Raw genomic sequence first — 25,501 nt, forward strand, 5'->3', positions numbered from 1 at the left:
GCATTATAGGAACTTCAATCGCCTCAGTCACACCTTATTTATTTTTTAATTATACCATCAGCCACAAAGAGTCTGTATATGAATTCTGTATGAAAAGGCTTCTGTCAACAGGTCACAATATGGCGTGCAGTGGGACCAACCGGTTTTTGGATTTGGAGGCCTCTTTGGATGGGAGTTGTTGACTCAAGTTGAATGAGAGTTTGTGTTTCCAATTTTTACAAGTACTGGTTCTTGCATGTGAGGTCTGTCTACATATCAGAGCACAAGCATGATGAGGCCCCGCTGAGAAGCATTCTCGGCTATTGTTGAATGCTGTCAATTAGTAACGTCGACATGGCAGATCTGGTCCTAGAAACGTAGGTTTGCCAAGCTTGGCATCGTAAAACGTTCCTTGCAAAATGTTGAGGATACCTGGAAGCCCTGGCCTCCGTTTGGTCAATACTGTAACGAAGCATTTGCATTTTACCTCATAAGCAATTGCCAATTGACAACCCAGAGACGTGAAGCTTCAAGACAGTGTGCAGGTGCACATCCCCTGGTTAGCCTGATCAATTGACAGTCCAGATATGGTAGAACCGGGTCAGAGGTCAGGCCGTGCCCGTGCGCGTAAGATGGCTGATGGCTAGCCCTTTATCCTTTGCCCAGGCATTACCTGTTCGGGCATCTCCCAAACAGCTCCTTCTGTCACCTGACAGCCCTCCACAGAAGCCCCAACTCAATGCGGAGTCCTCCGAGAGTTTTGCCATGCTCAGAAGAACCGGTCATCCTCGACCTCCTGCTCCAGCTTGAACTGCCCGGAGGCCACGAGCTCCTTGAGTGAGGAAGCTTCCTGGGGAGAGATGCCGAGCATGGTTGCCACGCTGGCGGCCTTGTCAGCGTCTGACTCGCGGCCGGCGTAGACCGAGAAGAGGTCCTGCAGCTCCTCCCGCTCCCGCCACTCAACCGGCTTGTCCGAAGGCAGCGCCTGCGCACACAATCCAGCCCAGCTCATTTTCAGAAGGGCTATAGGAGTCGTGTCAATCAGTGCTTCTTGCCGTGCTCTGAACCTGATTGTCCTAGGCGCCCTCTAGACGAGCAGCATGCTGCCAGCCAGGTCAGCGGGCAGCAGCTCCAACTTTTACGGAGTGTTTACAAAAGTTGGTGCTTTCTTGTCCTCTATTTCAAGTTCTAATTCCTGGGTGTTTGGCGCATGCGTCCCGGTGAAAAGCCGCCCAACGCTGCCGGATTCTCAGGATAGGCGGCCAGCAGCAGTCCCAAGTAAGTCCAAGGATATTGGACAGGAGCTGTTTCCGAGTACCCATGTATGCCCACACCTTTCCACCTTGCTGTTACGGGTCAAGGCAACGATACAGGGAGAATGAAACCCTGCTCAGAAACGGCAACCCCCAGCGTTTCAGCGCCCGCGGCTGTAACGTTAAAGCATGAAGGCATGCCATAGAAGCCTTTCTCTCCTGCATGACCCCTAGATGACCGTTCCAGGGGGATAGCACAGCTAAGGATGAGTAAGGACACAGAACCCGCGCACCTTGTTGCATGCGAGCAGGTTGTTGAGGGACTTGACGACCTCGTCAAGCTTGCGCTGGCGCAGCAGCGAGACCGCCTGCACAAGCACGTTGCGCTTGCGGTCTCCCGCCTGCGCCGCGATGGCCGCCTTCACGCGGCGCTCCGGCAGGTGCAGCTGCGCCGGGAGCTCCTCCAGGAGCCGCGCCTCGTCAAACTCGCCCGTGCCGCTGCCCAGCACCTCCGCCACCTGTGTGTGCACGGCTTCAAACTCAAATTCATATTCAAATTCAAATTCAAATTCGTATTCGACATCCAGCATTCTGGGCCGGAGGTGAAATTTAAACTCAAAGAAAGACTTTTCAATTGATGAGCATCTGAGAATCAAAATCCAGCATTGTTGCCAGTCTTGTGGCGGGATTTTGGCCCAACCCATTGTCCTGATTGTCGTGGGAGGCACTCAAATTGCACTTTTTTTGGAATGAACTGCATTGAGGTCCAGATGGATTGATTTCCTATGACACGGAGCCTATCACTGTCCCAAAAGGCGGCTGCAGTCATTCTCGAATGACGGGCAGGGCACCACAAACAGCAGCAAGCTCTGACACGGTTCACCATGCAGGCGCAGACGCAGCACGCCCTCCTGAGCTGATGACTGGACACAAATGGACCTGAGGAAGCCATGAATCACAGTGTCTGTTCCAGCCAGGGGTGCTGGCTTTGGTAAGCAGAACGGGTGCAGGTAAGGCCTGGTTGAGCGCACCTCTTTGGAGTACATCTGCATGCGCATGTCCTCGGAGACGAATGACTCCACCTCCACGCCCGCCTCTTGCATGTCCAGCACCTTCTGCAGCGACAGCGCACCCGTCGCCTTGGCCGCCTGTCGCCGCACACGAACAGACACCCCACTGTGTCAGTGTCCCCTTTGTGAGTCCCTCAGCAATTGTTGACCCGATCAGCCGCCGAGAGCCATCATCCCTCAGTTCAGAGTCTGGGGTGCCCTGAATGCAAAGGAGAGGAGGGAGCTAGCATGCTTCTCATCGTCAGCAGCATCGAGAGCTGCAAGGAAGGAGGCCAAGGGGACCTTCCCCAATGGAAAGGAAGCGACGTTTGTCAGCCACATTGTCAAAGGCCGCCTGTGACATACCAGCACAAATAACACAACTAAAAAAGCCTCTAGATTGCTCTGCAGACAAGAGACCTCAGCAAACCAGGATGCTTGGTGTTGCCAGAAAAGAGCCGTACAGGAGCCAGCACTGGAATGGGCACTTCGCAGTTTTAAGGCGCAAGAGAAAAGGAGCAACATCTGCCACTTCTCCAAGGGTGCAATCCTGGGCGCAGACTGACGAAATTGCATGCTGCATGATGCGCAGACTCCATGCAATGATCCTGGTCTCCGCCAGAAGAGGCAACGTTGGCAATAGGGCAGACACTGCCCCCTGCCCTCAAGACCATTGCGCAATTGTCCCTCTCTTTCTCAAAGCCCTGTGTCAGGTGGTTTGATGCAAGGTCTGAACTTATGCGCGCCTGCAGGCCGCAGAAGCCAGGACAAGGGACCCGTCACAAATTCCCGGCCGTTGATCCTTTATAGCATGCTGCCAATCCTAAGCTCCCTTGCGGGCTATTTTAAGGCAAGGGTGAGGAAGAGAGTGGGCTCTTGCCTGGAGGCCTGAGATGAGGTGCTGGTTCTGGACGCCCTTGATGATCTTTTCGGCGGCCTCCTTGGAGAGTCCCATCTTGTCGCGCACCTCTGCCAGCATATCAGCCTTCTCCTTGCTCAGCACCCCGCTGCCTATCGCCTGCGCGTCCACACAGCCCAAATTCGAAATTTATAATTTATCAAATTCGAAATTTTTACTATTTGAAAATTGAAGACTTCCTTCATTGAAAATCGTGAAAGTGTCTACACAGGGTCCATATGCCGGGCGCACAATGTTGTCACAGCTTGACATGAGACATAAGAGACAGCAGCGTATAAGCTTATTTCTGTCTTAGCTCTGCGCTCAGAGCCAGACACATGACAGGGATCGGGCAGCATGGCAACAGAGTGAAAGGGGTTCCCAGTCAGATCAGATACTGCACCTTTTGCAGGAGTTGTGCCATAGGACCAATTAGTCAGGGGTCTCTATCGAAGCACATCTAATGCACAAGACGCCCAAGCCGAATGGCTGGAGTTTCTCCCACAGGAAAAGTACCCCCTGGTTCAGTAGATATCGGGGCAAGTGAAGAGACACAACCATGCGAGACATGGGGAGCTCACCGACTGGACTTGGCTGCGATAGGCCTGCTCTGCCAACTGCGAGTGAACCTGCCCGATCTCCAGCGCGCTCAGGCCCAGCAGATCTCCCAGCTGGCTCAAGCGAGCAAACTCGCTGCTGTCCCGCTCCACCACCACTGCAGCGCAGCAACGGATGCAGCTAAAGTCCCCCCAAGTGATCAAGGTGTTGGGGTCTAGTAATTGGTGCAAACCAATCCAAGGTAGATCCATAGGGTGGTGAGCAAAGGAAACTTGGTTGTATTGTAGCTTGGATCACTATGTCCAAGCTTGTTTGTTTTGCCAAAGGATTGCCTTGGCAACGCAATTCTTAGTAAGAAAATGGGGTACAAAGGACTCCAGCATATTTCATCAAGTGCGCCTTAGATCTGTCCTGCACAGGTCTGCAGTGCTGCAGGTACAGGCTCACAAACCCCTCAAGATCAGGGTTGCAAGCCGCAAGACCCTCCACAGTCTGCCAAGAAGTGACTCCTCAGGTCACCTAGAAAAATATCACTTCCCAGGCAACTTATATTGAAGGATTGCCTGACTGCATGAGCCTGCGTGGGAACCACATCAGATGTGCCAGACAATGAGGTGTCATAGACGCCGTGACATGTCAGCCGAGTGAGTAAGATGACTCACCGGTGGATCCCATGGGCAGTGCGACGACGTCGCCGGACATGCAGTAGAGGAGGAAGTTGCGGTAGATGTCCAGCCGGTCACGCGCGTCCAGATCAGTCTTCAAATTGATCTCCTTCTGGCTCCGCATCACCACCCCGGTCGAGCCCACCTGCGCGCATATGTCAGGTCGGTTTATATCTCAAGTTAAAGGTTTAAAAAAAAAACATTTTGAGGGTCTGCGCAAGGACGTCCTCTGTCCAATTTGCCCCCCTCCGAGGCATTTCTGGTCACACTGCCCGCCACTGAAGCACGGATGCTTGTCTTGGCATAATATATTGGTCCTCGCAATCAAGTGTGACATTTGCAGAAAAGGACCACTTAAGCGATTGTTGCCTGACCCTACCATACCTCCAGCTATGAACTACCTATTATTTTTTGCTTATCACCTGTGATTCTTTAGCTGCGCTCTACTCAGCAGTGGCAGGGCAAGGTGCACAAATGAGACACCCAGCAAAGCAACGAGAGAGGAGCTCACCTCTTCGCCGGACTCGCGGTCCTTGGCGGCTTCCTGCGACTTCCGCAGCGTCGCCACAGCTTCCTCCTCAGCCGCCTCTTCCAGTGCCTTGCCCGCCGCATCTGCTTCCTCAGCATCCTCGGCAGGCGCCGCACTCGCCTGCATGACGCACGATATGGCCATTGAGTAATTCTATAACTGCGCTTGAGTGAGCAGGAGCTTCCCCCAGTTGCATGGCAAGCGACATGGTCTTTACTTGCTATGGGATCTGCTCTATACACTGTCACGAACAGGCTGCTATAAACCCTGTGGAAAGATTGAGCGGCCATGCGAACAGACATTGTCAATCTGTAGCCCGCCATTCAAAGCAAGCATCACGCAAATCATGACTGCTCGTGGTAGAATTGCCCAAGTATGGCTGGTCACAAGGAAATACAAGCACATTGACTGGATACAAACAGTCAAGCTTGTGCTGCTCCACCACGAGCAACCATGGTCCATGCATTACAGACATTGCCAAGTTTGAAATGCTTTTAATTTGAAATTGTCAATGATAAGGTGACTCACGTCTGCCTGTGCTGCCTCGGCAGGCTCCGCGTCTGCGGCTGTGGTGTCGTCCGCAGCAGTGTCCGCCTCTGGGGCCGGCGCTGACTCAGCACCCTCCTCCTCAGCCTTCTCCTTGTCCATCTGCGCGCACAGATATGCACTTCAAAATTAACACTGACAATAAGCTTGTCATTACGCTTGCTGCCCAGCATGTCGTTTCGACAGTGTCCCTGAACGGGCACACTTGATGTGCCAATAGCACCAGGGCAGACACCCTGACCGTCTTCGACATATTTCCCAGCTCGAGTCCGAGTCAGAGGGAGAGTGGACTGCTGCTGCAACTCACAATGCAGAAATATGGAACGCAAGGAAACAGGGTATCCCGGCTAGCAATGTTTGGCAACAGCAGGCAAATCATCAGTCAAATTATTGGATTATATCTGACAAGCTGATCTCCAGATGTATAGAGCGTGTCAGCAGACGGCCTTTATGACAACCTTAGTGCTCTTCACCTAGAGACGTCAGCTTGTCTGACTCCTCCAATAATTTTACTGCGTTCTGCCAGACAGTAAAATAGTTTCAAGAAAGGATCGCACCTCTTCCTGAGCCTTGACCATGATCTCAGCGATCTTCTTCTGTGCCTCTTCAACCTCTGCCTGCTTCGCCTTCTTCGCCTCATTCTCATCCTTCTGCAACACCATGCAAGCCAAGCGTCACTGCACGCTTCAAAGCATCACATCCGCTGACAATTGATTTGAAAGGTTCCTCTCTCTCCAACAAGCCCTATATCTAAAGGAGTTGCCACTCAGAATGCAGTTACAAATGGGGAGAGCAAGGGGAAAGTGGCAAAAGCGACCCTCAAGAAAGGAACGCACAGCAGTCCTGCCCAGCACCTCACATTGCACATATGTCATAGCAACTTCACAAATCCCAACACTTCAGCAAGTCTCTGCGTACCAAGCACATCAGCAGCACCAGGCACGGGAAATGGTGTAAATGAAAACCTCCGCATGCTGGATCCACCCACCAATACACGAGCAGAGGAGGGAGCATGAAGGAGCAAGATACCTCTGTACACCTGAGCGGAATCCTGAAAGGGGGAAAATGTGCTGGCACGCACCTTCAGGTCTTCCAGCAGGGGTGCGACGACAATGTTGGAGAAGTAGACGAGCGCTTTCAGCTCCTTAGCCGAGTCCAGCCGGTTGCTCTTCGTGCGCGAGCGGCTGACAAACGCCAAGAAGGCACGCCGCGCGACCGAGTCCAAGATCTCCGCGGCGGTTGCTGATTCCAGCCGAAGCTCGCGCCGCGACCGTTCCACAGCTTCCCTCTCCGCAAAGCCAAACCGGTCGATGCCCGCGCGCATTGCGTCCTCCACCACCTGTTCAAATTCGAATTCAAAGTTTAGTTATTTGAAATCTACCACTTTGATCAGTGTTGGAATTGTTGGTGCTCAAGCAGCGCCATGATAGGGGCATTAAAAGAAGTACAACACAAAGGAGTCGCAGCGGCTGCGCCAAAGCTGTCAGCAGGACATTGAAAGAATTGAGCCCACAATTAGTAGAGGCTTCTTTTTGCATGGACAGAAGAAAGTCCAGGCAACTGGCGTCATCTCCAAAACGGAAGCAGCAGTTCAGGGGGCACAGGCAACAATCCAACATCCAATATAATTCCCATCACAGAACGAATCATGTACAGGCTCTGGCAGACAGAATAGTATTATGAAAGAAAGATCACCTCCTGGTAGAGGCGGCCGCAGATGTCCTTGTGCAGGTGCTGCACGTCGGCCTTGGGGATGCACAGCAGCCGCCGCAGCCGATCCAGCTCTGCGCTGTCCTCATCTGCGACCGGCAACAATTTGAAATCAAATTTTGATTAGAAGATTGACCTAAGAAGAAATCCATGTCATGGCGCTATTGCATCAGCAGAGTTGTGCCATATCCTGAAAATGCAAGTCACTGCTGATTCTCTTGGTCTGCGCAAATATTACGCTGAGCACCTTATCAAGGTGCCCCACACTATAGAGGTGAGAAAGGGAAAAGTGCAGCGAGCTGCGTCCTTCAACAGGCAAGCACCATCAAATGACAATGATATATGAATCTTGACCTGTGCCGGTCTTGTCGGCTGGTGCACAGATCAACAGGAAAACCTATGCTGCAATGCGAGTACATACCTGTAAGGCGCTTCTTTTCTACGAGGCTGGTGAGCTTCTCGCGGTAGAGCTGCTTGTGCAGCTGCGCGGCGGCTTCGTCCTCAAAGTTCAGCCGGTCGCACAGCTCCCCTAGAACCTCTGCCTTGGAGGGTGCCTCGTCCAATTTGCCGCTCGTGAACAACTCCTTCAGTAGCCGCCTGTTTAAGGGGCAAACACACGCACATCACTCATACCCTTGCATGCAAATATATTGTAAGAAAGCCTTATATATATATCCGCACCGCTGAAGGCACGTTACACATAATTACGCGTGATCATGTGGAAAGCATAAACCGATCTAAGGACTGCTGCTGTAATCTGAGATGGCCAGCTGCGAATAATGTTGAGCATCAACAACAGCAAAGGAGAGCCTAGGACTACTGCACCCAATCCAAGCCTCAGTGCATCTAGCATGCAGACAGCGGTTCTGGAAAGTGTGCGCTTTCCAAAGTGGGCTGAATGGAACTACACAGATCCTCTAAAGCAGGGCTGAATGGAACTATACAGATCCGCCCAAGCAGTAATTCGCTCCAGTTTTGGGGTCCTGCCAGACTTTGAACTGAGTATCTCTTATGTCAGCCAGGTAACGTCTACACTGACCACCCACGGAAGCAAGGGGGCCTGCCAGACGCCAATCTGCGCATCCTATCTGGCAGTAAGAGAATACGTATTAAAAGGAGAGGGCCAGGGGGCGCGCACTTATAGGTTTTGGACACAATCTCTGAGCGGATGTCCTCGGCCTCCCGCGGACCCAGGCCCAAAATCTTCTGCGCGTCCGCCAGGTCATCCTCCAGGCTGTCTGTGAACTCGCCTGCGCCCTTCAGCGCCTCCTCCAGATATATCCTGCGCATGGACAACGAATGTTGACATCCCTTGGTTATACGTCTGTATTTATATTTCTTTCTGCAATCATGGCGCAGTTTTGCCAACGTGCCGGCCTACAAGTTTTAGTTTTGAAGCACTGTCTCCTCAAGGTATATCCTGCTCAGCGCAACACCAGCACTTGAAGCTCACATACTGTGTCACCACGCTAATGCCGGGCCACAACAGAGATTTCTACAGGGTATGTACAAATGCCACAGGTATAAAGAGCCAGGTCGACATTGACTGCTGCTAACATGGCAAATGACGCAGACCCAGGAGTTACTCAGGAGCCCCAGCCGCTAGCATCCAGCACGCTCTTGTCACAAAAGTGCAGGGGGATCTCAAATTCAAAATCAAATGCAGATTTGAAGCTTAAAAGCAGTCCCAGCAACCTGAATAGGTCGCGCAGCTCGTGGCCACAACCATCGAGGCGGCACCATTCCCAAGCTCATGAAGAAGAGGGAAAAAACGGAGATCTGGAGTTAAAAGCAGATTTAAATTGCTGAGTCACCTGAAGAGGTCGCGCAGCTCGCGGCCGGAGCCCTCGAGGCGGCCGCCGAAGATGGAGACGGGGCCGAGGCCGCTGGGCAGCGTGGGGTCGTCCGCCAGAGATGCCAGCGCCCGGCTGTACGCTATCGCCTCCTTCACCGCCTGTGCATGCGCAGAAATTACGCTGTGAGGGTTGAAGCAATACTGAAGGGGCAATTTCCTCACACCATGAGCAAGAAGCATGGTGGGTCAATGTAACAGATGATTTACAACCCAGCATACGTGAAGGGCCAGATCTATGCTATCGCCTCCTTCAGCGCCTGGCAACCACAACTGTGAGGCTACCAAAATTCACTTGATAGTGCATTCAATTCCCGGAAGTAGACAACCATCTGGGCCCACAAACACCTGCTACGCTGCATGATCCGTTCATGCTCAGAAGAAAGGAATCCTGCTCCCCAAAGGTTGTCTCTTGCTACAAGGTAATGCTCTGCATTCTTATGGTAATGTAGCATGCATACCATATCCTCCAACACTTCTGCTCTGACTCCAAGCTCTCAGCGCATGTCGATCCCTACTGAGCCCCTCAATGTTGTGGTGCCATATACTCGCACGTAACCAGCACAGTTTGGACTCCGGTGGCCTGCAAAGCCGCCCGATGAGTCAGGGCGAGTCAGCGCCAGCAACTGACCTTGACGACGTCGGAGTAGTCACGGACGCGGGTGCGGCGTTTTGTGGCCTCGATGCCCCGGTCGAGCACGGCCTCCACGTGCGCGCGAGCCGCCTCCTTTACCGCCTCGGACGCAATCTCGTCCTCCAGCCGCACCTTGTCCTGCAGCGCCTTCAGCTCCGCCAGAGCCGCCCGGTTCGCCTGAAATCAGCATTTGATTTGTAATATTCAATCCTTTTCTGCGGCCAAATGAGGCAAGCAGGGGTGTCATGGAAGGAGCTCTGGCCAAATCTAACCAGCGCTGCCCGGTCTTGCTGATTGCGCAGTTGAGAATGACTTTGAACAAGCTGTGGCCAGATCAGGTTATTGAGGGTGTCATGAACGGGCCCTGCCCGAAACCTAACCAGCGCCACCCAATTTGCCTGATCGCGAGGTCGAGAGCATTTAAATTGTGGTCTCAGTTTTAGATTCAGCCAGACTACTCAGCCCAGTGTGTCATGCAAGAGTTTTGACCCCAACCCAACTGGGGCTATGACGCACTCCTAAAACCTGTTCGCCCCAAACTCAGCAGGGATACCCAGCTGTCCTGGAACCACAGATCAGAGACTTGGAATGCATCCCAAAAATGGCCTACTCCATGAAGGATATCACAGCAAACACATGGCGTGCGGCGGTTTATTCATGGTTTCTGTTGCGCGCTGGCTGTGTGAGGCAGCGCATAATAGCAAATGTTTTGCCATGCATCACAGGTAAAAAACAGAGTCGGACAAGTTCAAACCTGAAGCACGCCTCCGCGGGCCTTAATGAAGCTGTGGAAGAGCGCCTTGGCATTCTCGCGCCGCGCGACGTACAGCGACGAGTCGCTCAGGTTGAACACGCGTCGCCAAGGCAGCAGGAACGCAGCCTGAGACACGCACCAGATCAATTGATCCATCCTGAACACTTCATGAAGGGCATGCTGTTCCCTCACAAGCACTGCCTAGTAAATTGCAGTCAGCCACTAGAGTCAACCAGCTTTGGTTGGGTGCATGGGACAGGAAGACTTCCGGTTGCCATGAATGCAATGCGCCATTCGGCAGCCTTCCACAATCTTGTCTAATGCATCACACCAATCTAAAGGCGTCATGTAGGCCAGTCATAAGCTGGCAGAATATTGCCCAAATTTACTTGAAATCACTACAGGCCCAACAACAGTACAGAGCAGTCGGCAGGAAGCAAAAATACAGGATGCATACTTTTGTGTGCATTGAAATTGTGCATTATTTTTTTTACAAAGTAACCCCATGCAACTTTGAGCTGCCAGCCGACCTTCTGGGCGCCGAAGACGAGGTCGGACACATAGATGAGCTTCTGAAGGGCGCGGAACTGCTCCGAGCTGCCGCTGCGTGATCCGGCCTCGAAGCGGCTGCGCATTATCCGGCGGCCCACGTCAATGTGCACCGGCGCCGCGTCCTCGTCAGCAAGACCAATCGCGTCCTTGAAGGCCTTGATCCTGTCCGCCTCGTCTCCCCTGCAGTTGATGCACTGGTAATGAGGGAGGAGACGCATAAGGGGATATTCATGCGGGACTTACTGGCAAGAAAGGGGCACCATGTGTCAGATGGGGGCCAATGTCAAAGTAGAACCTCAGTTAGCTTGACCTCCTTTGAGATCATACCAGCAACTGGTGCTTTCTTGCAAAGCAAGTGTGGCACACTAATCCATTGAAGGTGTCTTGAAGAGGGTATACGCAGCTTTACAGAGCAAGCAAACCCAAGCAATTTACACGGGGAACAGAAATAACTTGCGGAAATTCTGTTGGGCCGTGGAACGCTCACTTGAGAGGGAGGTCGCCCGGCGGCACAGTGTTTTCCAGGTAGGCGTCATACACCCTCTTCAGCTCGTCTACCAACTTCACTGACAGGTTGGCGCCCACCCTGCACAAGCATCCATGTCCCCTCAGGTAATTCATGATTCATTTGGGCCAGCACATGGGAGCCACACTCCACCCCCACCTCACCATGCCTTACTTGCAATGACTTGGTTTTACTATGCAAAGAATAAAACTATTTCTACTCAGGCTTATCCAACTCTGATCCAATAAATGTGTCCATTTCTATTTTAACGACTGGCAATGAGATTCCAAAGCGTGCTTCCTGTTGAAGCGAGGGATGAGGGTGGGCTGCATTTCTCAGGTGTGTTGATCTTTTCCCGGGCAAACGAACAATGCTGCTACAGAGCACATGCAATCAGGCTGCCCTCCGCACCTGTCGCCAATAGCTGCCACCTCTTCACGGGTGACGGTGGAGGGGTCATCCTTGTCCACGAGGGCGTTGTGCAGCAGCACCCCAGCTGCATTCACCCGCTTGCTCTGAAGGCTGTTCACCACTGCAGCGCCCGCCACTGCCCCCACTGCCGCCCCCGCAATGCGCCCAGCATTCCTGGCTGACTCTGGTGACACGACACATAAGTATATTGTCAGTCATTGTCCTGACACCTAATTCAGATGTCACGAATTAATTTCTGAGCAGAGGACCTGCCGAATCTGTTCCAGGATGAGCTTGCGAGCTTGAAGGATCGTTGCTTAGGAAGGGAGCTTATGATCTCTAACGATGCAGTTGGATGCGAGAAAAGTCACCTGGCGCTTTTGTGCCAACCACAGATCCGATGGCTCCTGCAGCAGCGACCAAGACCAATGCTCCAACATACAGTGCTGCCTTGGGGAGGTCGACCAGAGCTTTGGAGATGCCATCGAGCTCCTTGTGGCTCCCGAAGGGAGTCTGGCAACAGAAAGATCGAAAGTCAGCGAGTTTTCAAAGAAAAGCTTTGCTTAGATCCACCGTTACAAGCAAATACAAGCTCTGGAAAACCAGTATCGGTGCAAATACATCGTACAGTGGCTAATATATATCTTATAAGCGCTTCTGTAGATGCCTCTTTGATGTGCTTTCGAAGAGCGCTGAGCTAGCTGGGCACTATACCTGGACTTTTGGGGAAGCACTGCAGCTGATGAGTACTCTTCGTCTCCTGAAGCCAAGGCTCGGCGATAGAGATTTGCAAGAAAGCTGCTGACCAGCAATAAACTTTTTACTGCTGGATAACCTTCCAAGTGATACTGGCCATCGACAAAGTCCAGGATGCTTTGCTGTCTTTCTGGTTGTCACAGGGTGTGATGCGCAGCATGGCACAGGAACAGTGCCAACTACTGATGCATTCATTTTTGTTGAATTAAAATGTGTCACATGCACTAAAAATTTGCTCTGGTCGCCGCCCGATGAATGAGCTGGACAGCTCTATCTCATCTACGCGTATCCTTTCCATGATTGGCTTCGTTGCCTCGGCAGGAATGAATCCGCACAAGGAGCTGCATCTAAGATCTCGCCGAAGGAATCAGTGAGTGGAAGGACCGCAGTCGCAAAAAATCACGCAAGTTTTGAGACGCTTTCTCTGTTGAAGTGCTCTGGGCAAAGGCAAGACACTGCTGGTCGGGATGCGCGCCTTCAGCACGGTACAGTGCAGGATGTCTGCAGCTACAGGGTGCAACAGATCGCATATGATGGTCTGTAGCAGGCCATCAGTCAGGATAGGGACACCACGGGCGTTTACAGTGGTGGTCCCTCGGCGGCGAATGATGGTGGTGCGCGCCGAGCAGAAGGACGACAAGGAGAAAAAGCAAACAGACAAGCTGGTCAAAGGTGACCTCCAAGACAAGTAATTTCAACTACTTTATATGTTTGTCCACCTTTGCAAAGTTGACAGGAGCGGTCCCCAGATACCTGCAAATTTTTTCTGCATATTCACCACAGTAAGCTACATCACCAACGCCATCTTCAGGTGCATTTGAGGGCCACGGGAGAACAGTGTTGGAAAATTGGTAGCTAGTCATTGTAAAGAAGTTTGTTATGAGATGTGAGCCTCTGTCTGCATTGGTATCTGGGGACTCACCATCCCATGACCCCCCTGCTCAGCACTGCCAGGCTTGTGCAGGTCTGGACAAAAACACTGCGCAGAAGGTCCTCCAGGTCTGGGAGCAGTCAGGCGCATCGTCACCGGACGAGCTCAGAAAACTGCTTGTCAAGCGGTCTGTGCAGAGCGCCGGCGTGGTCCTTGTGCAGACACTCTTAGACGCAGGTGCACTCTCAATACCTTCGCATCTCTTGTCAGCCAACACGCCACACAGCCAGGCAGTGCATGCAAGAATACAAAGGCTTTGTGCTTGGTGCTCGGTGCTTGCATGAGCGCACTGGCAATCTGAAGACTCAAGAACAGCAGAGCACGCGCAAATGTGAATGGCGTAATGAGGGGACTTTTGAAGTTCAGACATGCGGTGACGGTAAGATGACTAAATAGATGACTAAATAGATGACCAACACACTGCTGCGTGCAGGGGCTTCATGGGGAGGTTTCACAACAGCGCAATATCTGTCACAGGGTGGGGATTTCTTTGGAAAGATTGTGGTGCAGTACCTGGCCTATTTCCTGGGCCTCTATTTTGCCATTGGCGTCTTCCTGGACCTCTTTCTGCTGGGGGCCACTGCCTTTGCTGGCATCAATTACAGCACCAACGCCGAAGCCTTCCTCAAGGCTGTGAAGCAGGCACGGCCCCTTTCGTCCCACCCACGTCTGGCCAATATCAGTCTAAAGTAATGAGTTGTTATCTCCACGGCACGACTGAGTCCCTGCATGCATCAACAAGAATTTTGCGCGTGCCCGCACTCTGGCGGGCATCGGAAGTTAACAATCAATTCAATTGACCACCGTCTTAACTCTTGATCAGTTCTCCACACTTGCACCGTGTGGATGCGAGAACCACTGGAACGAGTATCTGACCAGACAGAACACATACATGGGGTGAACGTGTGGAGACCTGATCCTGAGCAAATGATGACTGATGTCCAGGTGGCGGGTGACAGTCCTAACGGCCTCAGCGTGGTCAACAAGGCGCAGAACGCGGTCAACACCCTGAAGATCATCACCGCTCTCAATGAGATCTCCGACATCCTCAAGGTGAGGCATAAACCCCCCATTGCTGGATGGTGGCAGTGCATTATATTCACTGCAATGTCAGCTTATTGCCGAGTGCTTTGCCTGCCAGACACTGTCCCTGCGATTGGAAATGGTCAAGAGGGATGCATTAGTAGTGCTGCATTTTGGTGATCAGCTGTTGACCTGCACTGCCAGCAAAACAATGGAGGTCGCCAGCTGTTCAACCAATGCTTCACTGCTGCTGCATCATGGCTTGCAGACTTCTCGCACAGCCAGATGAAAAGCCTCATTGCAAATTATTCCTAGTCAATATCTGAGGATTGCCTGTCTTCCTGGGGGCTCTCAGTCTGAGCCCAGGAGAAGCCCTTGCAACCAAACCCTGGTAATCCCCCTGGAATGCACGCAGAGCAAGGGCAGCGCGGGAGCTGCGCCGGCGGACACGCTGCAGAACCTGCAGGTGTTCCTGACCCTCCAGAAGGCCGAGGAGAAGGGATTCAGCCCAGACAAGTACGGGCTGACGCCTGATCAGGCAGCGGATCTCGCAGTCATCTTTACAAAGTATGACACCAACGATGACATGGTCCTGGAACCGTCGGAGGTCCGCAAGCTCTTGTAAGTCCCCCCCCCCCTCTCCTGTTTTTAATTTATAAACCCTTGCCAACCCCTACTGTCCAGGGAGTTATGCCTCAAATTGAACATCAGCATGCACTAGGGCCTGCATGCTGCCTTTTTCGTTTGCCATTGCCTGGGATGTAAGTTGGCGTAATTTATGAGCTCCAAGGTTGCAGCTCATAGCAGAAGTTTCCAAACACTGTGTCACCTCCGCAGTGTTGAGAGCATGCTTGGGGATCTACCCAATCAGAGATGATATCACTGCTTCTGTCAAGAAGTTCAAGAGTGGGCAACTCACCTGGCAGTGTTTTGTCTTTGCAGCCAAGAGGAGGGATATGACTTTGATGCGGCTGAGTCGAAGGAAGCTGTCAAGCTTCTGGACAAGAACAACGACGGGTAAATTTCTCCGGCATATCTCTCAAGTTCTTATCAACCTGTTGGGTAATACTTTGTATTACATCACACTTGTTCCAGGCCAAAAGACTAGTGCGTTGCAGCAATCTGTCACAACATTCCCCGTTGTTTTAAAGCCAGAACACAAGCTTATGGTGTCTGATTGTTTCATGAGACGGGCTGTGCATGTGCAGGATCATCAGCTTTGAGGAATTTGTTGAATGGTCACAAAGCAAGGTGCGCTATGCTCAATCTCACGCTGCATCTCCGGCAAACGCATGCACTAAAATATGTCCTTTCATGACGAATGTTCCTCCTGAGCTGGCAAGAAAATCTCTCACAAGTGAGCTGCATGAGACTCTGCCTGCGAGTCTTTGTTAATGACCTGAAAACACCAGAGTACTCTAGAGATCTTGATTGACAATTTTTTGCCTGTGCGCAGTTGGACCCTGCCAAAGCACCAGCCAAGGTGTAATCTGCTGCTTGCGCATCATATGATTTTTGCACAGCTTGGGGAGGAACGGGGACTGCGTCAGTGTCTGTACCTTTGGAAGGGTCCAGGCACAGTCCAATAAGTTCAGATCGCTGATTGTGATCAGTGTACTGTTTTGTTCTTCATCCGCTTGAGCATATGCTTCTTGTAGAGTCCAATGTTGATTTTGAGTGAGAGTTCTGCGAGTTTCATTTCTGCAAATGACAGCTTCTACTTCCGATGCGCCACTTTAACGGTGGCCACGGAGCCATGAAGTCTGATCAGACGGACGTTCGATTGAATTTAGTACGTAGCCAGCTCTTTGAGGCTTTAGCTTTCCGGGCTCCTTCTATTCACATCATGTCAATAATGGTTGGGTGCAGTAGGAGTTGCAGTGGTAGCCTAACCACGTTGCTGAGCTGGTGCACCACGTGGCATATTATTGTTGTCCATGTGAAATGTATGCATGCACAAGCTCGACGGGGAAGCCTAAGGCATGACATGCCATGTCAGTGACTAGCACACGCATATGCATGACTGCCAGTCAGTGATGGCTGGCGGCTGGCCAGTATATGAAGCCGGCTGAGGGACCGTTCACCTTATTTCTATCACACGCTTTTCCTGCCAAGAGGCAAGGTGCGTCCTGCAGACAAGCTGCAGTTCACCTTGCTATACTATATACGGTAGTATATATATAGCTGCTGCTGCATATGCATGGCTGGCCATGCTGCCAGGAACAATGCAGATGAGCTACTGGTGCCTAGGTGATCTTACATCGAAAGAATGGGCAGTTGAGGGCGTGGGGAGTTGCACAATGCATCTTCACCAAGCTCAACGCTGATGCACCTTGACGTTGGGCAGCCCGACGTGTGCCAGCTGGCAGGGAAGCTGGGGGGTCTGCATCTAGGCGCCTTGACTGTTTTGACTCGGTACAAATTAAGACATTTGCCAACCACAAGTTGCAATCACCGAGAATCTTTCATTACCTGTGGGTGCTCTATCGTCGTACAGCATTCATCTGGGCATCCGGCGTATCCAAGCCAAGCAGCTTCCAGCTGTTTCTTTTGGTATTGTTGAGCAAACGTGTATGGCACAGTCCCGATCGCAAAAGTGGAAAGAACGCAATTGACTCACAGAACATAGGCATTCCGATCTACGGAAGCAATCGTTCATCGCTTTTGCTAGCGTTTCACAGTGTTGCCCTCGGAGCAACAAAAGGCTGAAAAGGAAATATCTATTGTGATGTTTTAAGAGGTTCGCATTCCACAAGTTCTCTTTTTCTGTTGTCTCGGATCTCATCGGCATTGAAAAGCTTCAAGGGAGCAGCCAGGCTGCATGCGGTTATTCAGCTGGCTGAAATAAAGGATGCAGCCCATGGGAAGTTGGGCAGGAGAGTGGCAGGGGCTCGAAGCGCCGATCCCACGCGTATGGGGTCTCCCGAGACACAGAAGCAGGACTGCTGGAGGAAAATGGCTGTAGCTGTGTGGCAAAACTGCAGCAGGAAGTGCAAGGGCCTCAGAAAGGGGCGCCTCGCACTTCTCAATGGGCCTGGGCCCTGGCCACAGTTCGTCTCACAAAGCCCCAAACTGGCGGCCCTCTGGGTGCTGCTCGTCATCTGGCTCCTGTACATGCTCTGCTTCACCGGCAGTGCCAAGCCCAGGTGTGTTATCAGCCCTAAAAATAGCCGCGCCTTTTACCATGGTTGTCTCTGTGGCTGCGAGCCCACGGCAGCCCCTTGCTCGGCCCCGGATGCTTTGTGTGGCAGTGCAAACTTGCCTGATGTCCTGCAACTACAAAGGGAGACTAAATTGTCTTCAACGTATTGTATCCAGCTCTGGTTGCTGACTGCAAGATAATATATTTGTTATACATGGCTTCTCACCCATTCGGGGTTGGGGTGGAGATGCCTTTGCGCTTGCAGTAATTGGCACGCAAGTGAGAGCTGCTTTCTGGTACAGCATCAGCTGTCACACGATTTTCTCAGGGCCCGAGCGGGCATTCTGAAAATGGTATTCCTCTGGACGCTAAGGCCTAAGATGGCCTCTGAGTGGGGCAATCTATTACATGTTACGCAAAGCAGGGATTGAATAAAAATACTCCCGGGTCGGTCTGCAAGCCACTGAGTCACTTGAGCTCTAAAAGGAGACAGATGGGTTCAGACAGCTGACAACTAGTTTTGGCGCATGCAGGAGCCAGAAGCTGACGGCGCAGCCGACGCGCACTCAGACGATGGCGTTCTCTCTGGCAGGGAAAGTGGCAGAGCTCAATCTTGCGCAGTATGACCCGGAGCTGCTGAGACTAGCTGTGCGCCAGGCTGTCAACCCCGCCGAGGCAGCCTCGCACCTGCGAGAGATTCAGGTGGGTGCTGAAGCAGTATGATGCTTGCATGCCAGGACCACCATTATCACAGGATATTGCATGATTGTCAATCAATCATACCAATGCAAAGGAGCAGGAGATGCAACGTTTGGTATGCCGGACATGAAAGAATTATGAAGCTGTCAATCGAGCATTAGGTCGTGTCTCAAACTCACATGCTGTGTGGTGTCTAATTCTTTCACCGAGATGCCGTGGTTTCCGGCTGCCTGGTGCTATCTCTAGGTCGCTTGGGGTATAAGTTACTCAGTAATTGACTCCTGCCTGCCTCTGAGATCTGTGTCCAATGCAAGCACCTTGCGCGTGTGGTGAGCAAATGCTGTTGGACTCCTGCGCAGGCGGAGGACAGCACAACGGAGTTTGGCAGCTTGATGGGGAAGGTTCAGGGCATTGTGTGGGATCTGTCGCATGCCAAGAGCACCGTGGACTGCGTCTGGGACCCCACGCTGCATCTTGGGTCGCTCGGGAAACGCGACAACGGCGGATTAGGTGCCTGCCCATGCCATTACATTGTCCCTCTCCTCCTCAAAATCTGCGCTTCCAACCACTATTGAAGCTGCGCAGATAAAGTAACAATAAGAAGTGAAGACGTTTTCTGGCGTTTTCTGCTTCTGATGCAAAGTGACAAAAATAAAGACATCTGGAAAGGCATGCAAGTGGTAGGAAGGGTTCTGCTGCTGCTGAGATGCATTGCTTTGTGCTTTGTGCAAGAGTTCAACTTACTTTGTTGACAACGTGTTCACAATAAGAACATGCTGCACATGCAAGTGAAAACGGGAACCTCTCTCTGTCCCAATCACTGCTTCATTGAGAGCATAGATGTCCTTGCAATGTGAGAAGAAATGGCCACGCAAGTTAGCGTGCAAGTGATGCATGTGCGCAGAGCGGTACCTAATAGCGGCAAACATGCACAACAACGAGGATGTCCTGCCGCACTTCATCATTCAGCTGGTGCACCTGTTTGCCGTGCTGCCGCCCGAGACAGCCTTCCTCTCCATCTACGAGAGCGGCAGCACTGACAGCACAGGTTCAGCTTCATCCCTTCGTGTGCCCCCCTCAAATGAGCGTGCAAATGCCTTCTGCGTCTGTCTGTGCGGTTGCTTGACTTGCGAGAGCATGCTGAGTTTGCTCGTCTTCTTCTAGTCTCCTGCAGTGGTGCGTAGTCAATTGCTCATGAGGCTCATCAGGCTCCACACAAATGGCATCTATCACCTTTGTGCGTGCCAATCTCATTGCTCCGGCTTGCCTCCTTTGTCATGCCAATGAGGATTGCATGCGCAAGGGAGGCAATTACTATCCCTGTGGCGCCTGATGAGGGCTTTGCAGGGCCAAGGCTGGTTGTGTATGCTAGTGTTGATACTGTAGTGCTCACTCTAAAACCCGCACCCCGGGCGGTGCGGGTTCAAACCAGCTTTAATGGGTCTTCCTGACTTCAAAAACACCAGGGTCATGCTCCATTGGACTGTGCTTGTCAAAAGCTTTCCGGATCTGGTCTAAAAACTCATCAAAGGGTTTATATTTTGGGAGATAGGGTCCTACTTTTCCACCCTTTTTGGCTAAAAATAATTGTTTATTGCGGGGTTTAGAATGACTACTACAGTGTGTTGGGTCCTCATTGACGTTGTTACCTTGCGGGATGCAGGGGCGTGGCTGGAGGTGCTTCAGCATTTACTGGCGGCGATGCAGATACCGCACAGAATAGTGATAGGTACATTGCGGCTTCTCCCCCAAGCTTTCCCCTACTGTTTCACCATCTCATGCAGGTGCACTGGCAATTCGCCCATCCTTGAAGTATCCCGATGCATGCCGCTCTTGATTAGCAGGCAGAACGCAAGAACCCTGCCTCATATCTGCTGTGCGTCCCTTGCTTCTCCTGTCACCTTGTGTGACAGGAGAAGAAGGAATGTAAAGCAGAAACGAGGCAATATTCATGGTGTTCTTCAACAGGCGGAGCGTGAATCCTGCAGTAAAGTCTGCACACAGCCATGGGCAGATCGTAGGATGTTCAGTCTCATGCTTTATTTAGCACAAGACTGGTTACCACATGACTGTGTTTAGCACACAGCATGGTGTGGTGAGTGTGTCCCGGCGCCTGCACAAGGGGTAGATGTGTCTAGTGTCATGCCCAATCTAGTGTGAAGCCTGCTGTGTTGAGGGTAATCTTGCATAGGACTGCTTAAGCACAAGACTGTCTAGCACAACGACATTTAGCACAAGACTATTTAGCACAAGACTCTGATCAGCACAAGGTATGGTGCGCTGATTGTGTTTTGGCAGATTTGCAGATTTAATGCGGTGCTCAGTGTGTGACAAAGACTGTGTACTGATCATTGATCTGGCGCCTGCCACAAGGAAAAGCATGCCCAAAAGGGCCTCCAATCATGCTTTTCATCAACGAGATTTCTCTCGAGGATAAGACTCTGGACGACGTGTCAATCGCAGGGGGGAGCCTGACGCGGGCGAAGGATGAGGGGCGAATAGAGTTTCTGGCGCAGGCGCGCAACCGGGCACTGGAGCCGCTGTGGCTCAACGGCAGCCTGCCAACATCCACCTCCCTTCTGCTGCCCCACGATCCCGAGGCACGCCCCCTCCACAGGGTTTTCTGCAGGGGTCGATGATGTATTTGACTGCTCTGCTGCCGACCCATCTGTTTCTGCTTTCAGTTTGAGCGTCTGCTGGCATGTTTGGATGAAGTGCAACTGCTATGTCGTGTCTCGCCTCGTAGAGCCTGTATCTGCTTTGTGCCTACTTGCCAATCAGCACGCAATCTGCACCCCTGCAAAGTGTGTGTATAGGATCATGTTAAGAGGTGCAGTCCTGCGCGATCTTTGAAGCTGCCTGAGCTCCCGTGAAGCACTCACTCACTGCCCTGCTGATCCCACTAGGCAGGCTGCAGGCATGCAGGAAAATCCACAATAGGCTCAATCAGGTCCTTTCAATATCCATGACTTGCCATTATAGAAAAGAAAATATCGTCGCCTTTTGTTTGGTTTCCTGACTTCTGAGCCTCGAAACCACACAGGTGGTGGACCGCAAGCTGAGCGCGTGGGGTCTGCCGAGCGGCAAGGCACGCGCCAAGCCCATGTGGCCGGCCGAGCGCGTGGTGTTTTTGAACGACGTCTTCTTCTGCGCGCGCGATGTGGTGCGGCTGCTGCAGCACCGCGCCGACATGGCCTGCGGCATGGACTTCGACCGGCCCAAACTCGAGGAGATGCCCTGGCAGGTTCGCTGACTATCCCCCTTGGAAGGAATTAAGTAGGAGTAGCGCGAGGAGGTGAGGTTCAAGGGCTTTCAGAGAGATGTAGGAAGATGGCATTCTTGCCAGCCACAACGCTGATTACATCAACACTCCAGTTTGAACTTCGACCGCCCCAAGCTCGAGGAGATGCCCTGGCAGGTGCGGCGGTTGTTCCCCCTAGGTTACTTGATCATGTATGGGGATCTCAGGCTGGCATCCGCCATGGGTTTGGTGAGGCAAATTGCTTCCCCTGCCTCATGACAAGCTTCAGTCATGATGAAAGAGTTCATCTGCCCAATCAGGAACGCTGCGCAGCACGCGACAACACTCTGGTCTGGCGTGCATTGATTTCTTTGTAGAGTCTGGTAAAGGCTGCTCGAGCACTTGAGAGGGGTCGACATTCACCTGTCTGTCTTTCCTAATGTGACACACTTGCACAATCTTGTCCAGGCAGAGAGACATCTGGGTTGACGGCTGCTTTAAATTTCACAAGGAAAGAGACTGACATCATACTGTCTTTTCTTGTGGTACAGTTCCAGCGGCGGAGGTTTGCTGAGTACTGGGCGCGCAATTGGGTGCCCACGTGGCTGGGCATGCAGCTGAGCCGCATCGGCCCCATCCTGTTCAGCTGGCGCGACCGCCCCGCCATCAAAGAAGCCTTCAAGGTTCGCGCCTGCCGTTGGATTGCAAGCAGAGCAAGATATGGGACTACCGAAAGCGTCTGGTATTGAGGGCGTAAGGGCAGGTGGTGAAAGAGGAAGGAGTGCGGGCCATGGTGTGTCCGGGCAGGCAAGCCTGTTGTCGTGAGCAAAGTGTCAGGGCTTTGTTGCTTGTTGAAAACATGCTGGCAGCGCATGTTGCAGAGAGGCAACGCAACTTTGTTCATGATGACCATGTATAGGACGCAAGCCGGTCGTGCGTGTAGCTGTACCGACATGTGCTCTGCGCTATCTGCGCTAGTCCTTGCAGTTGTACTGCGCAACCTTAATCTGCATGTCTGGCACCGGGAGCACCCACACTCTAAAGTTCAACCGGTTTAGCTTAGGGTTCAGGGAATATGGGATCAGGGAAAGGGCCCTTATAGTAATAATTTACACAAGGAATGCAATGGTGGATATAGTGTTTATAAGCTATATGATCCTTTCAGGGGGGTGGAGGGGGATCTGAAAAAGGTTGGACTTTAACGTGGGGAGAGGGAGCACCTCTGACTGTGCTGCAGCGGACCTTATCTATGATGTAGTTTGGAGCCCTTTACCTGACCTTCTTTGGCAGGGACTCACATTGCCTGATCTGGTGCTGAATCACCTATTTGACATCAGGCGGAGTCCCCGATGGAGTTCTATGACATCTGGGTGGCGCGCGATTCGGACGGCAACCTGTTCCTGAAGGAGACCCCGTACGTTACGGACCCCTACTCCCTGGACCGTATCGCCCGCGGCCTCCCCTTCCCCGTAAAGTGCTGCTGGAACGGGCTCGTGGTCCTCAACTCCGCACCCTTCCTGCGCCACAACGTCCGCGTCAGGTGCGTGCTTGGCAGCTGCAAAGTTGTTGTTGTTTCTTGAAAGAGCAAGGTTTCTTGCTGCATGCGTGCAGGTTTTGGTTGTCTGGCTCTCCGCACAGCTGCTTTAGCGCTATCTTTAACAGTGGTTGTTGACTGAAACAGCATTGACCAGGGAGTCCAACAGTCAGCAGCCAGTGCAGTCCTGAAACATCCACAGAACTCAACGAGCTACTTGAGTGTATGCCAGTTGCGGCAAAATCCTGCTGTCGCGGATCTCATGCCTGCTGGAATGCGATGTGTTGTCCGGCTTCCATGGAGTTCGCAATGGCACGGAATTTTTCCCTGTTGTGCTTGAATGCACCCCAGCAATGGCCACAAGAAGGGCAATTCTGCCACAATGCTCCTTTTAACTCATGTATATGCATGCGTGTACGAAGCTTGTTCGCAGACCCACCTTGCCACTTGGCAGGAGCAGTGTGTTATGATAGTAAAGAGTGATAAGCGCCTGCATGCATGCATGCATCAGGGGTCACAAGAAGGGCGAGTGCGCGGCCTCGGAGTGCTCGCTGCTGTGCAACGATTTCCTCCGGCTGGGCTACTCCAAATTCGTGGTCGACCCCAACGTGCGCCTGGCGTACACCCACCGGGACGCGGGCGATGTCCACAAAAAAGAATTTGTGCGCGGGATTCGAACCACCGACTGGGCCGACGTGCAGTCATCCGCGCCCATTGACTGGTCGCTCACACCCCACCGCCCTTACTACAAGTGCGCAGCCGCCTCACTCGCTGGCTTCTAAACATGCATGCTGATCCTGAAAGAGGCAAGGTGCAACGGCAGACAGCTGCAGGACTTCAGTCAAGGCAGTTTTGCTGTGATTGTGCATGCAGCATGGTGTGCAGCTATGCTATGTAGCAGGTTCATTGCAAGACAGAGGCCGCTGGACCCATTCTGTTCTTGCTGCCGTGCTGGGCTGCTGGCAATCATTGAATGGTTGCTCACATCTGCCTTGGTCTGGGCACCAGATGCATCTGATGTTCCGAGTGCGGGGACGGATGCTGTGAGAGTGATGGTGGGTGCTTAGTATCAAAATTGCACTGCGCAGGTGTTGTGGGCTGCCGCCGGGGCACGACATGATAGAGTTCGACAAGGACTGCAAGTGGGACAATTTCATGTCGCCCAACTTCACCTCCGCTCGCCCGTACGCCCGTACGCAGAAGCCCTGGCCCGTAGATACGGACCGCGCCCCGCAGAAGGAGTGGCCCGTAGCGTTCCGCGGCGAACGCCGATAGGAGGAGAGGCCCCGCCGGGGGGGTACCTCCTCCCTTGGGTATAACCCTGCTGGGGGGTTTTAATGACACTCTAGAGAGCAAAATCTTACCGGAAGATGCTGGGGTGAACTGGTTTGGCTTCTCCAAGTGTTGGGAGCAGTGTTGGCTCCTGTATGATCAGAGTGTTGTGGAGGATTGGATGCTGCGGGTTGAAGGAGGTATAGAGGCGAAAGCAGCAAGAGGAGGAAGGAAGGAGCTGCAGGTTACTATGGGACTGCCTTAGGAGGGGTTATCAGAAAGAAGGCATCAGGTTTCATGTACCGCGTATTGTAGCAAGGAGAGGGCCCAAGGAGAGGGCCCAGGATTCTTGTAGGGGTCCCAGTGGTATGCCTGGCTGGATCAATAAATGTCCAGATTAAATTTAGATGAACAGATTTAAGCATCAGGGTGTTTGAGGGCTTTAGGCAGCAGATCTCTCAGTCGGTACACTTTGGTTTTTCTTACAATTCCCCAATGGAAATGTCAGACAGGAGGACAGACTGGAAGACGGGAGCAGCAAACGTGGCCACTAGAGTGTCCTGGCAAGGTCTCAGGAATAAGTAGTCCCCATTTCTTCTTGAAAGAACAGGGTCTAGGGGCACCAGCAGCCCAGGTGATAGGAGTGGAGGCAGATCAGACGCATCAGGTCTCATGTGCTTGATTGTGGCCGTGAGAAAGAGTTTCGAGAGGAAAGGTGTTTTTTTTTCTGCAGCAGGCAATCTTGCACTTTAGAGTGAACGGATCGGCACAGAATGGTGGCAAATTCAAGAAGGCCCACTCGTGTTTTTCTACCTGTTTTTCAGGTGTTCAAGCTTTCCAGGGTGAAGTCCGCTCCGGCCTGCTCAAGCAATCAGTGCAGGGCTGCAGCGACTAATTGTGTCCATGCAAGATCATCATAGTAACATACCTGACTCCAAGGGCATTCTGTACTGTGCTTTAGAGAACGTAACAAATCACCGGGAAATATCGAGATGGCACTCTTTTTGT

At 52.3% G+C, this 25,501-nt stretch overlaps 4 protein-coding genes across 4 annotated transcripts; 2 read left to right on the forward strand and 2 right to left on the reverse strand.

Annotated features, from left to right (window-relative positions):
* Window positions 1-204: 204 nt before the first annotated feature.
* Window positions 205-12,868, reverse strand: COCSUDRAFT_31183 (hypothetical protein). The gene is made up of 22 exons (XM_005643792.1): window positions 12,610-12,868; window positions 12,267-12,408; window positions 11,896-12,079; window positions 11,467-11,565; window positions 10,958-11,159; window positions 10,428-10,553; window positions 9,671-9,850; window positions 9,002-9,141; window positions 8,326-8,469; window positions 7,609-7,784; window positions 7,173-7,276; window positions 6,559-6,816; window positions 6,035-6,127; window positions 5,460-5,579; window positions 4,914-5,051; window positions 4,400-4,547; window positions 3,761-3,894; window positions 3,195-3,299; window positions 2,666-2,701; window positions 2,264-2,371; window positions 1,526-1,750; window positions 205-964 (listed from the first exon to the last, which is right to left on the reverse strand). The coding sequence occupies exons 1-22, from the start codon at window positions 12,844-12,846 to the stop codon at window positions 749-751; spliced, it is 3,315 nt and encodes a 1,104-aa protein (XP_005643849.1). The 5' UTR covers window positions 12,847-12,868; the 3' UTR covers window positions 205-748.
* Window positions 12,869-13,031: 163 nt separating this feature from the next.
* Window positions 13,032-16,470, forward strand: COCSUDRAFT_34265 (hypothetical protein). The gene is made up of 8 exons (XM_005643793.1): window positions 13,032-13,323; window positions 13,616-13,759; window positions 14,016-14,224; window positions 14,528-14,635; window positions 15,021-15,226; window positions 15,548-15,622; window positions 15,814-15,856; window positions 16,062-16,470. The coding sequence occupies exons 1-8, from the start codon at window positions 13,260-13,262 to the stop codon at window positions 16,092-16,094; spliced, it is 882 nt and encodes a 293-aa protein (XP_005643850.1). The 5' UTR covers window positions 13,032-13,259; the 3' UTR covers window positions 16,095-16,470.
* A 1,090-nt stretch (window positions 16,471-17,560) lies between these two features.
* Window positions 17,561-24,565, forward strand: COCSUDRAFT_48903 (hypothetical protein; the record flags this gene model as incomplete). Its single annotated transcript, XM_005643794.1, has 11 exons — window positions 17,561-17,751; window positions 18,281-18,449; window positions 18,806-18,956; window positions 19,351-19,494; window positions 20,110-20,175; window positions 20,910-21,064; window positions 21,490-21,690; window positions 22,239-22,370; window positions 23,025-23,227; window positions 23,733-23,972; window positions 24,310-24,565. 11 exons carry the CDS (start codon window positions 17,561-17,563, stop codon window positions 24,494-24,496), a joined length of 1,839 nt encoding a protein of 612 aa, XP_005643851.1. The 3' UTR covers window positions 24,497-24,565.
* COCSUDRAFT_34266 (hypothetical protein) lies at window positions 24,558-25,288 on the reverse strand. The gene has a single exon (XM_005643795.1). It carries the CDS (start codon window positions 25,165-25,167, stop codon window positions 24,976-24,978), a length of 192 nt encoding a protein of 63 aa, XP_005643852.1. The 5' UTR covers window positions 25,168-25,288; the 3' UTR covers window positions 24,558-24,975.
* Window positions 25,289-25,501: the final 213 nt, after the last annotated feature.

This window comes from Coccomyxa subellipsoidea (assembly GCF_000258705.1).
Source record: "Coccomyxa subellipsoidea C-169, whole genome shotgun sequence".
NCBI classification, from domain to species: domain Eukaryota; kingdom Viridiplantae; phylum Chlorophyta; class Trebouxiophyceae; family Coccomyxaceae; genus Coccomyxa; species Coccomyxa subellipsoidea.

Coding starts and splice junctions, on each gene's coding strand:
- COCSUDRAFT_31183 (XM_005643792.1), bottom strand. CDS start 12,846: ATGAATGCATCAGTAGTTGGCACTGTTCCTGTGCCATGCTGCGCATCA. Junction 9,851..10,427: donor CCCGCGGAGGCGTGCTTCAG/GTTTGAACTTGT, acceptor TGCTGATTTCAG/GCGAACCGGGCGGCTCTGGC. Junction 5,052..5,459: donor CCGAGGCAGCACAGGCAGAC/GTGAGTCACCTT, acceptor TGCGTCATGCAG/GCGAGTGCGGCGCCTGCCGA.
- COCSUDRAFT_34265 (XM_005643793.1), top strand. CDS start 13,260: ATGGTGGTGCGCGCCGAGCAGAAGGACGACAAGGAGAAAAAGCAAACA. Junction 14,636..15,020: donor AGATCTCCGACATCCTCAAG/GTGAGGCATAAA, acceptor GAATGCACGCAG/AGCAAGGGCAGCGCGGGAGC. Junction 15,857..16,061: donor TTGAATGGTCACAAAGCAAG/GTGCGCTATGCT, acceptor GCCTGTGCGCAG/TTGGACCCTGCCAAAGCACC.
- COCSUDRAFT_34266 (XM_005643795.1), bottom strand. CDS start 25,167: ATGAGACCTGATGCGTCTGATCTGCCTCCACTCCTATCACCTGGGCTG.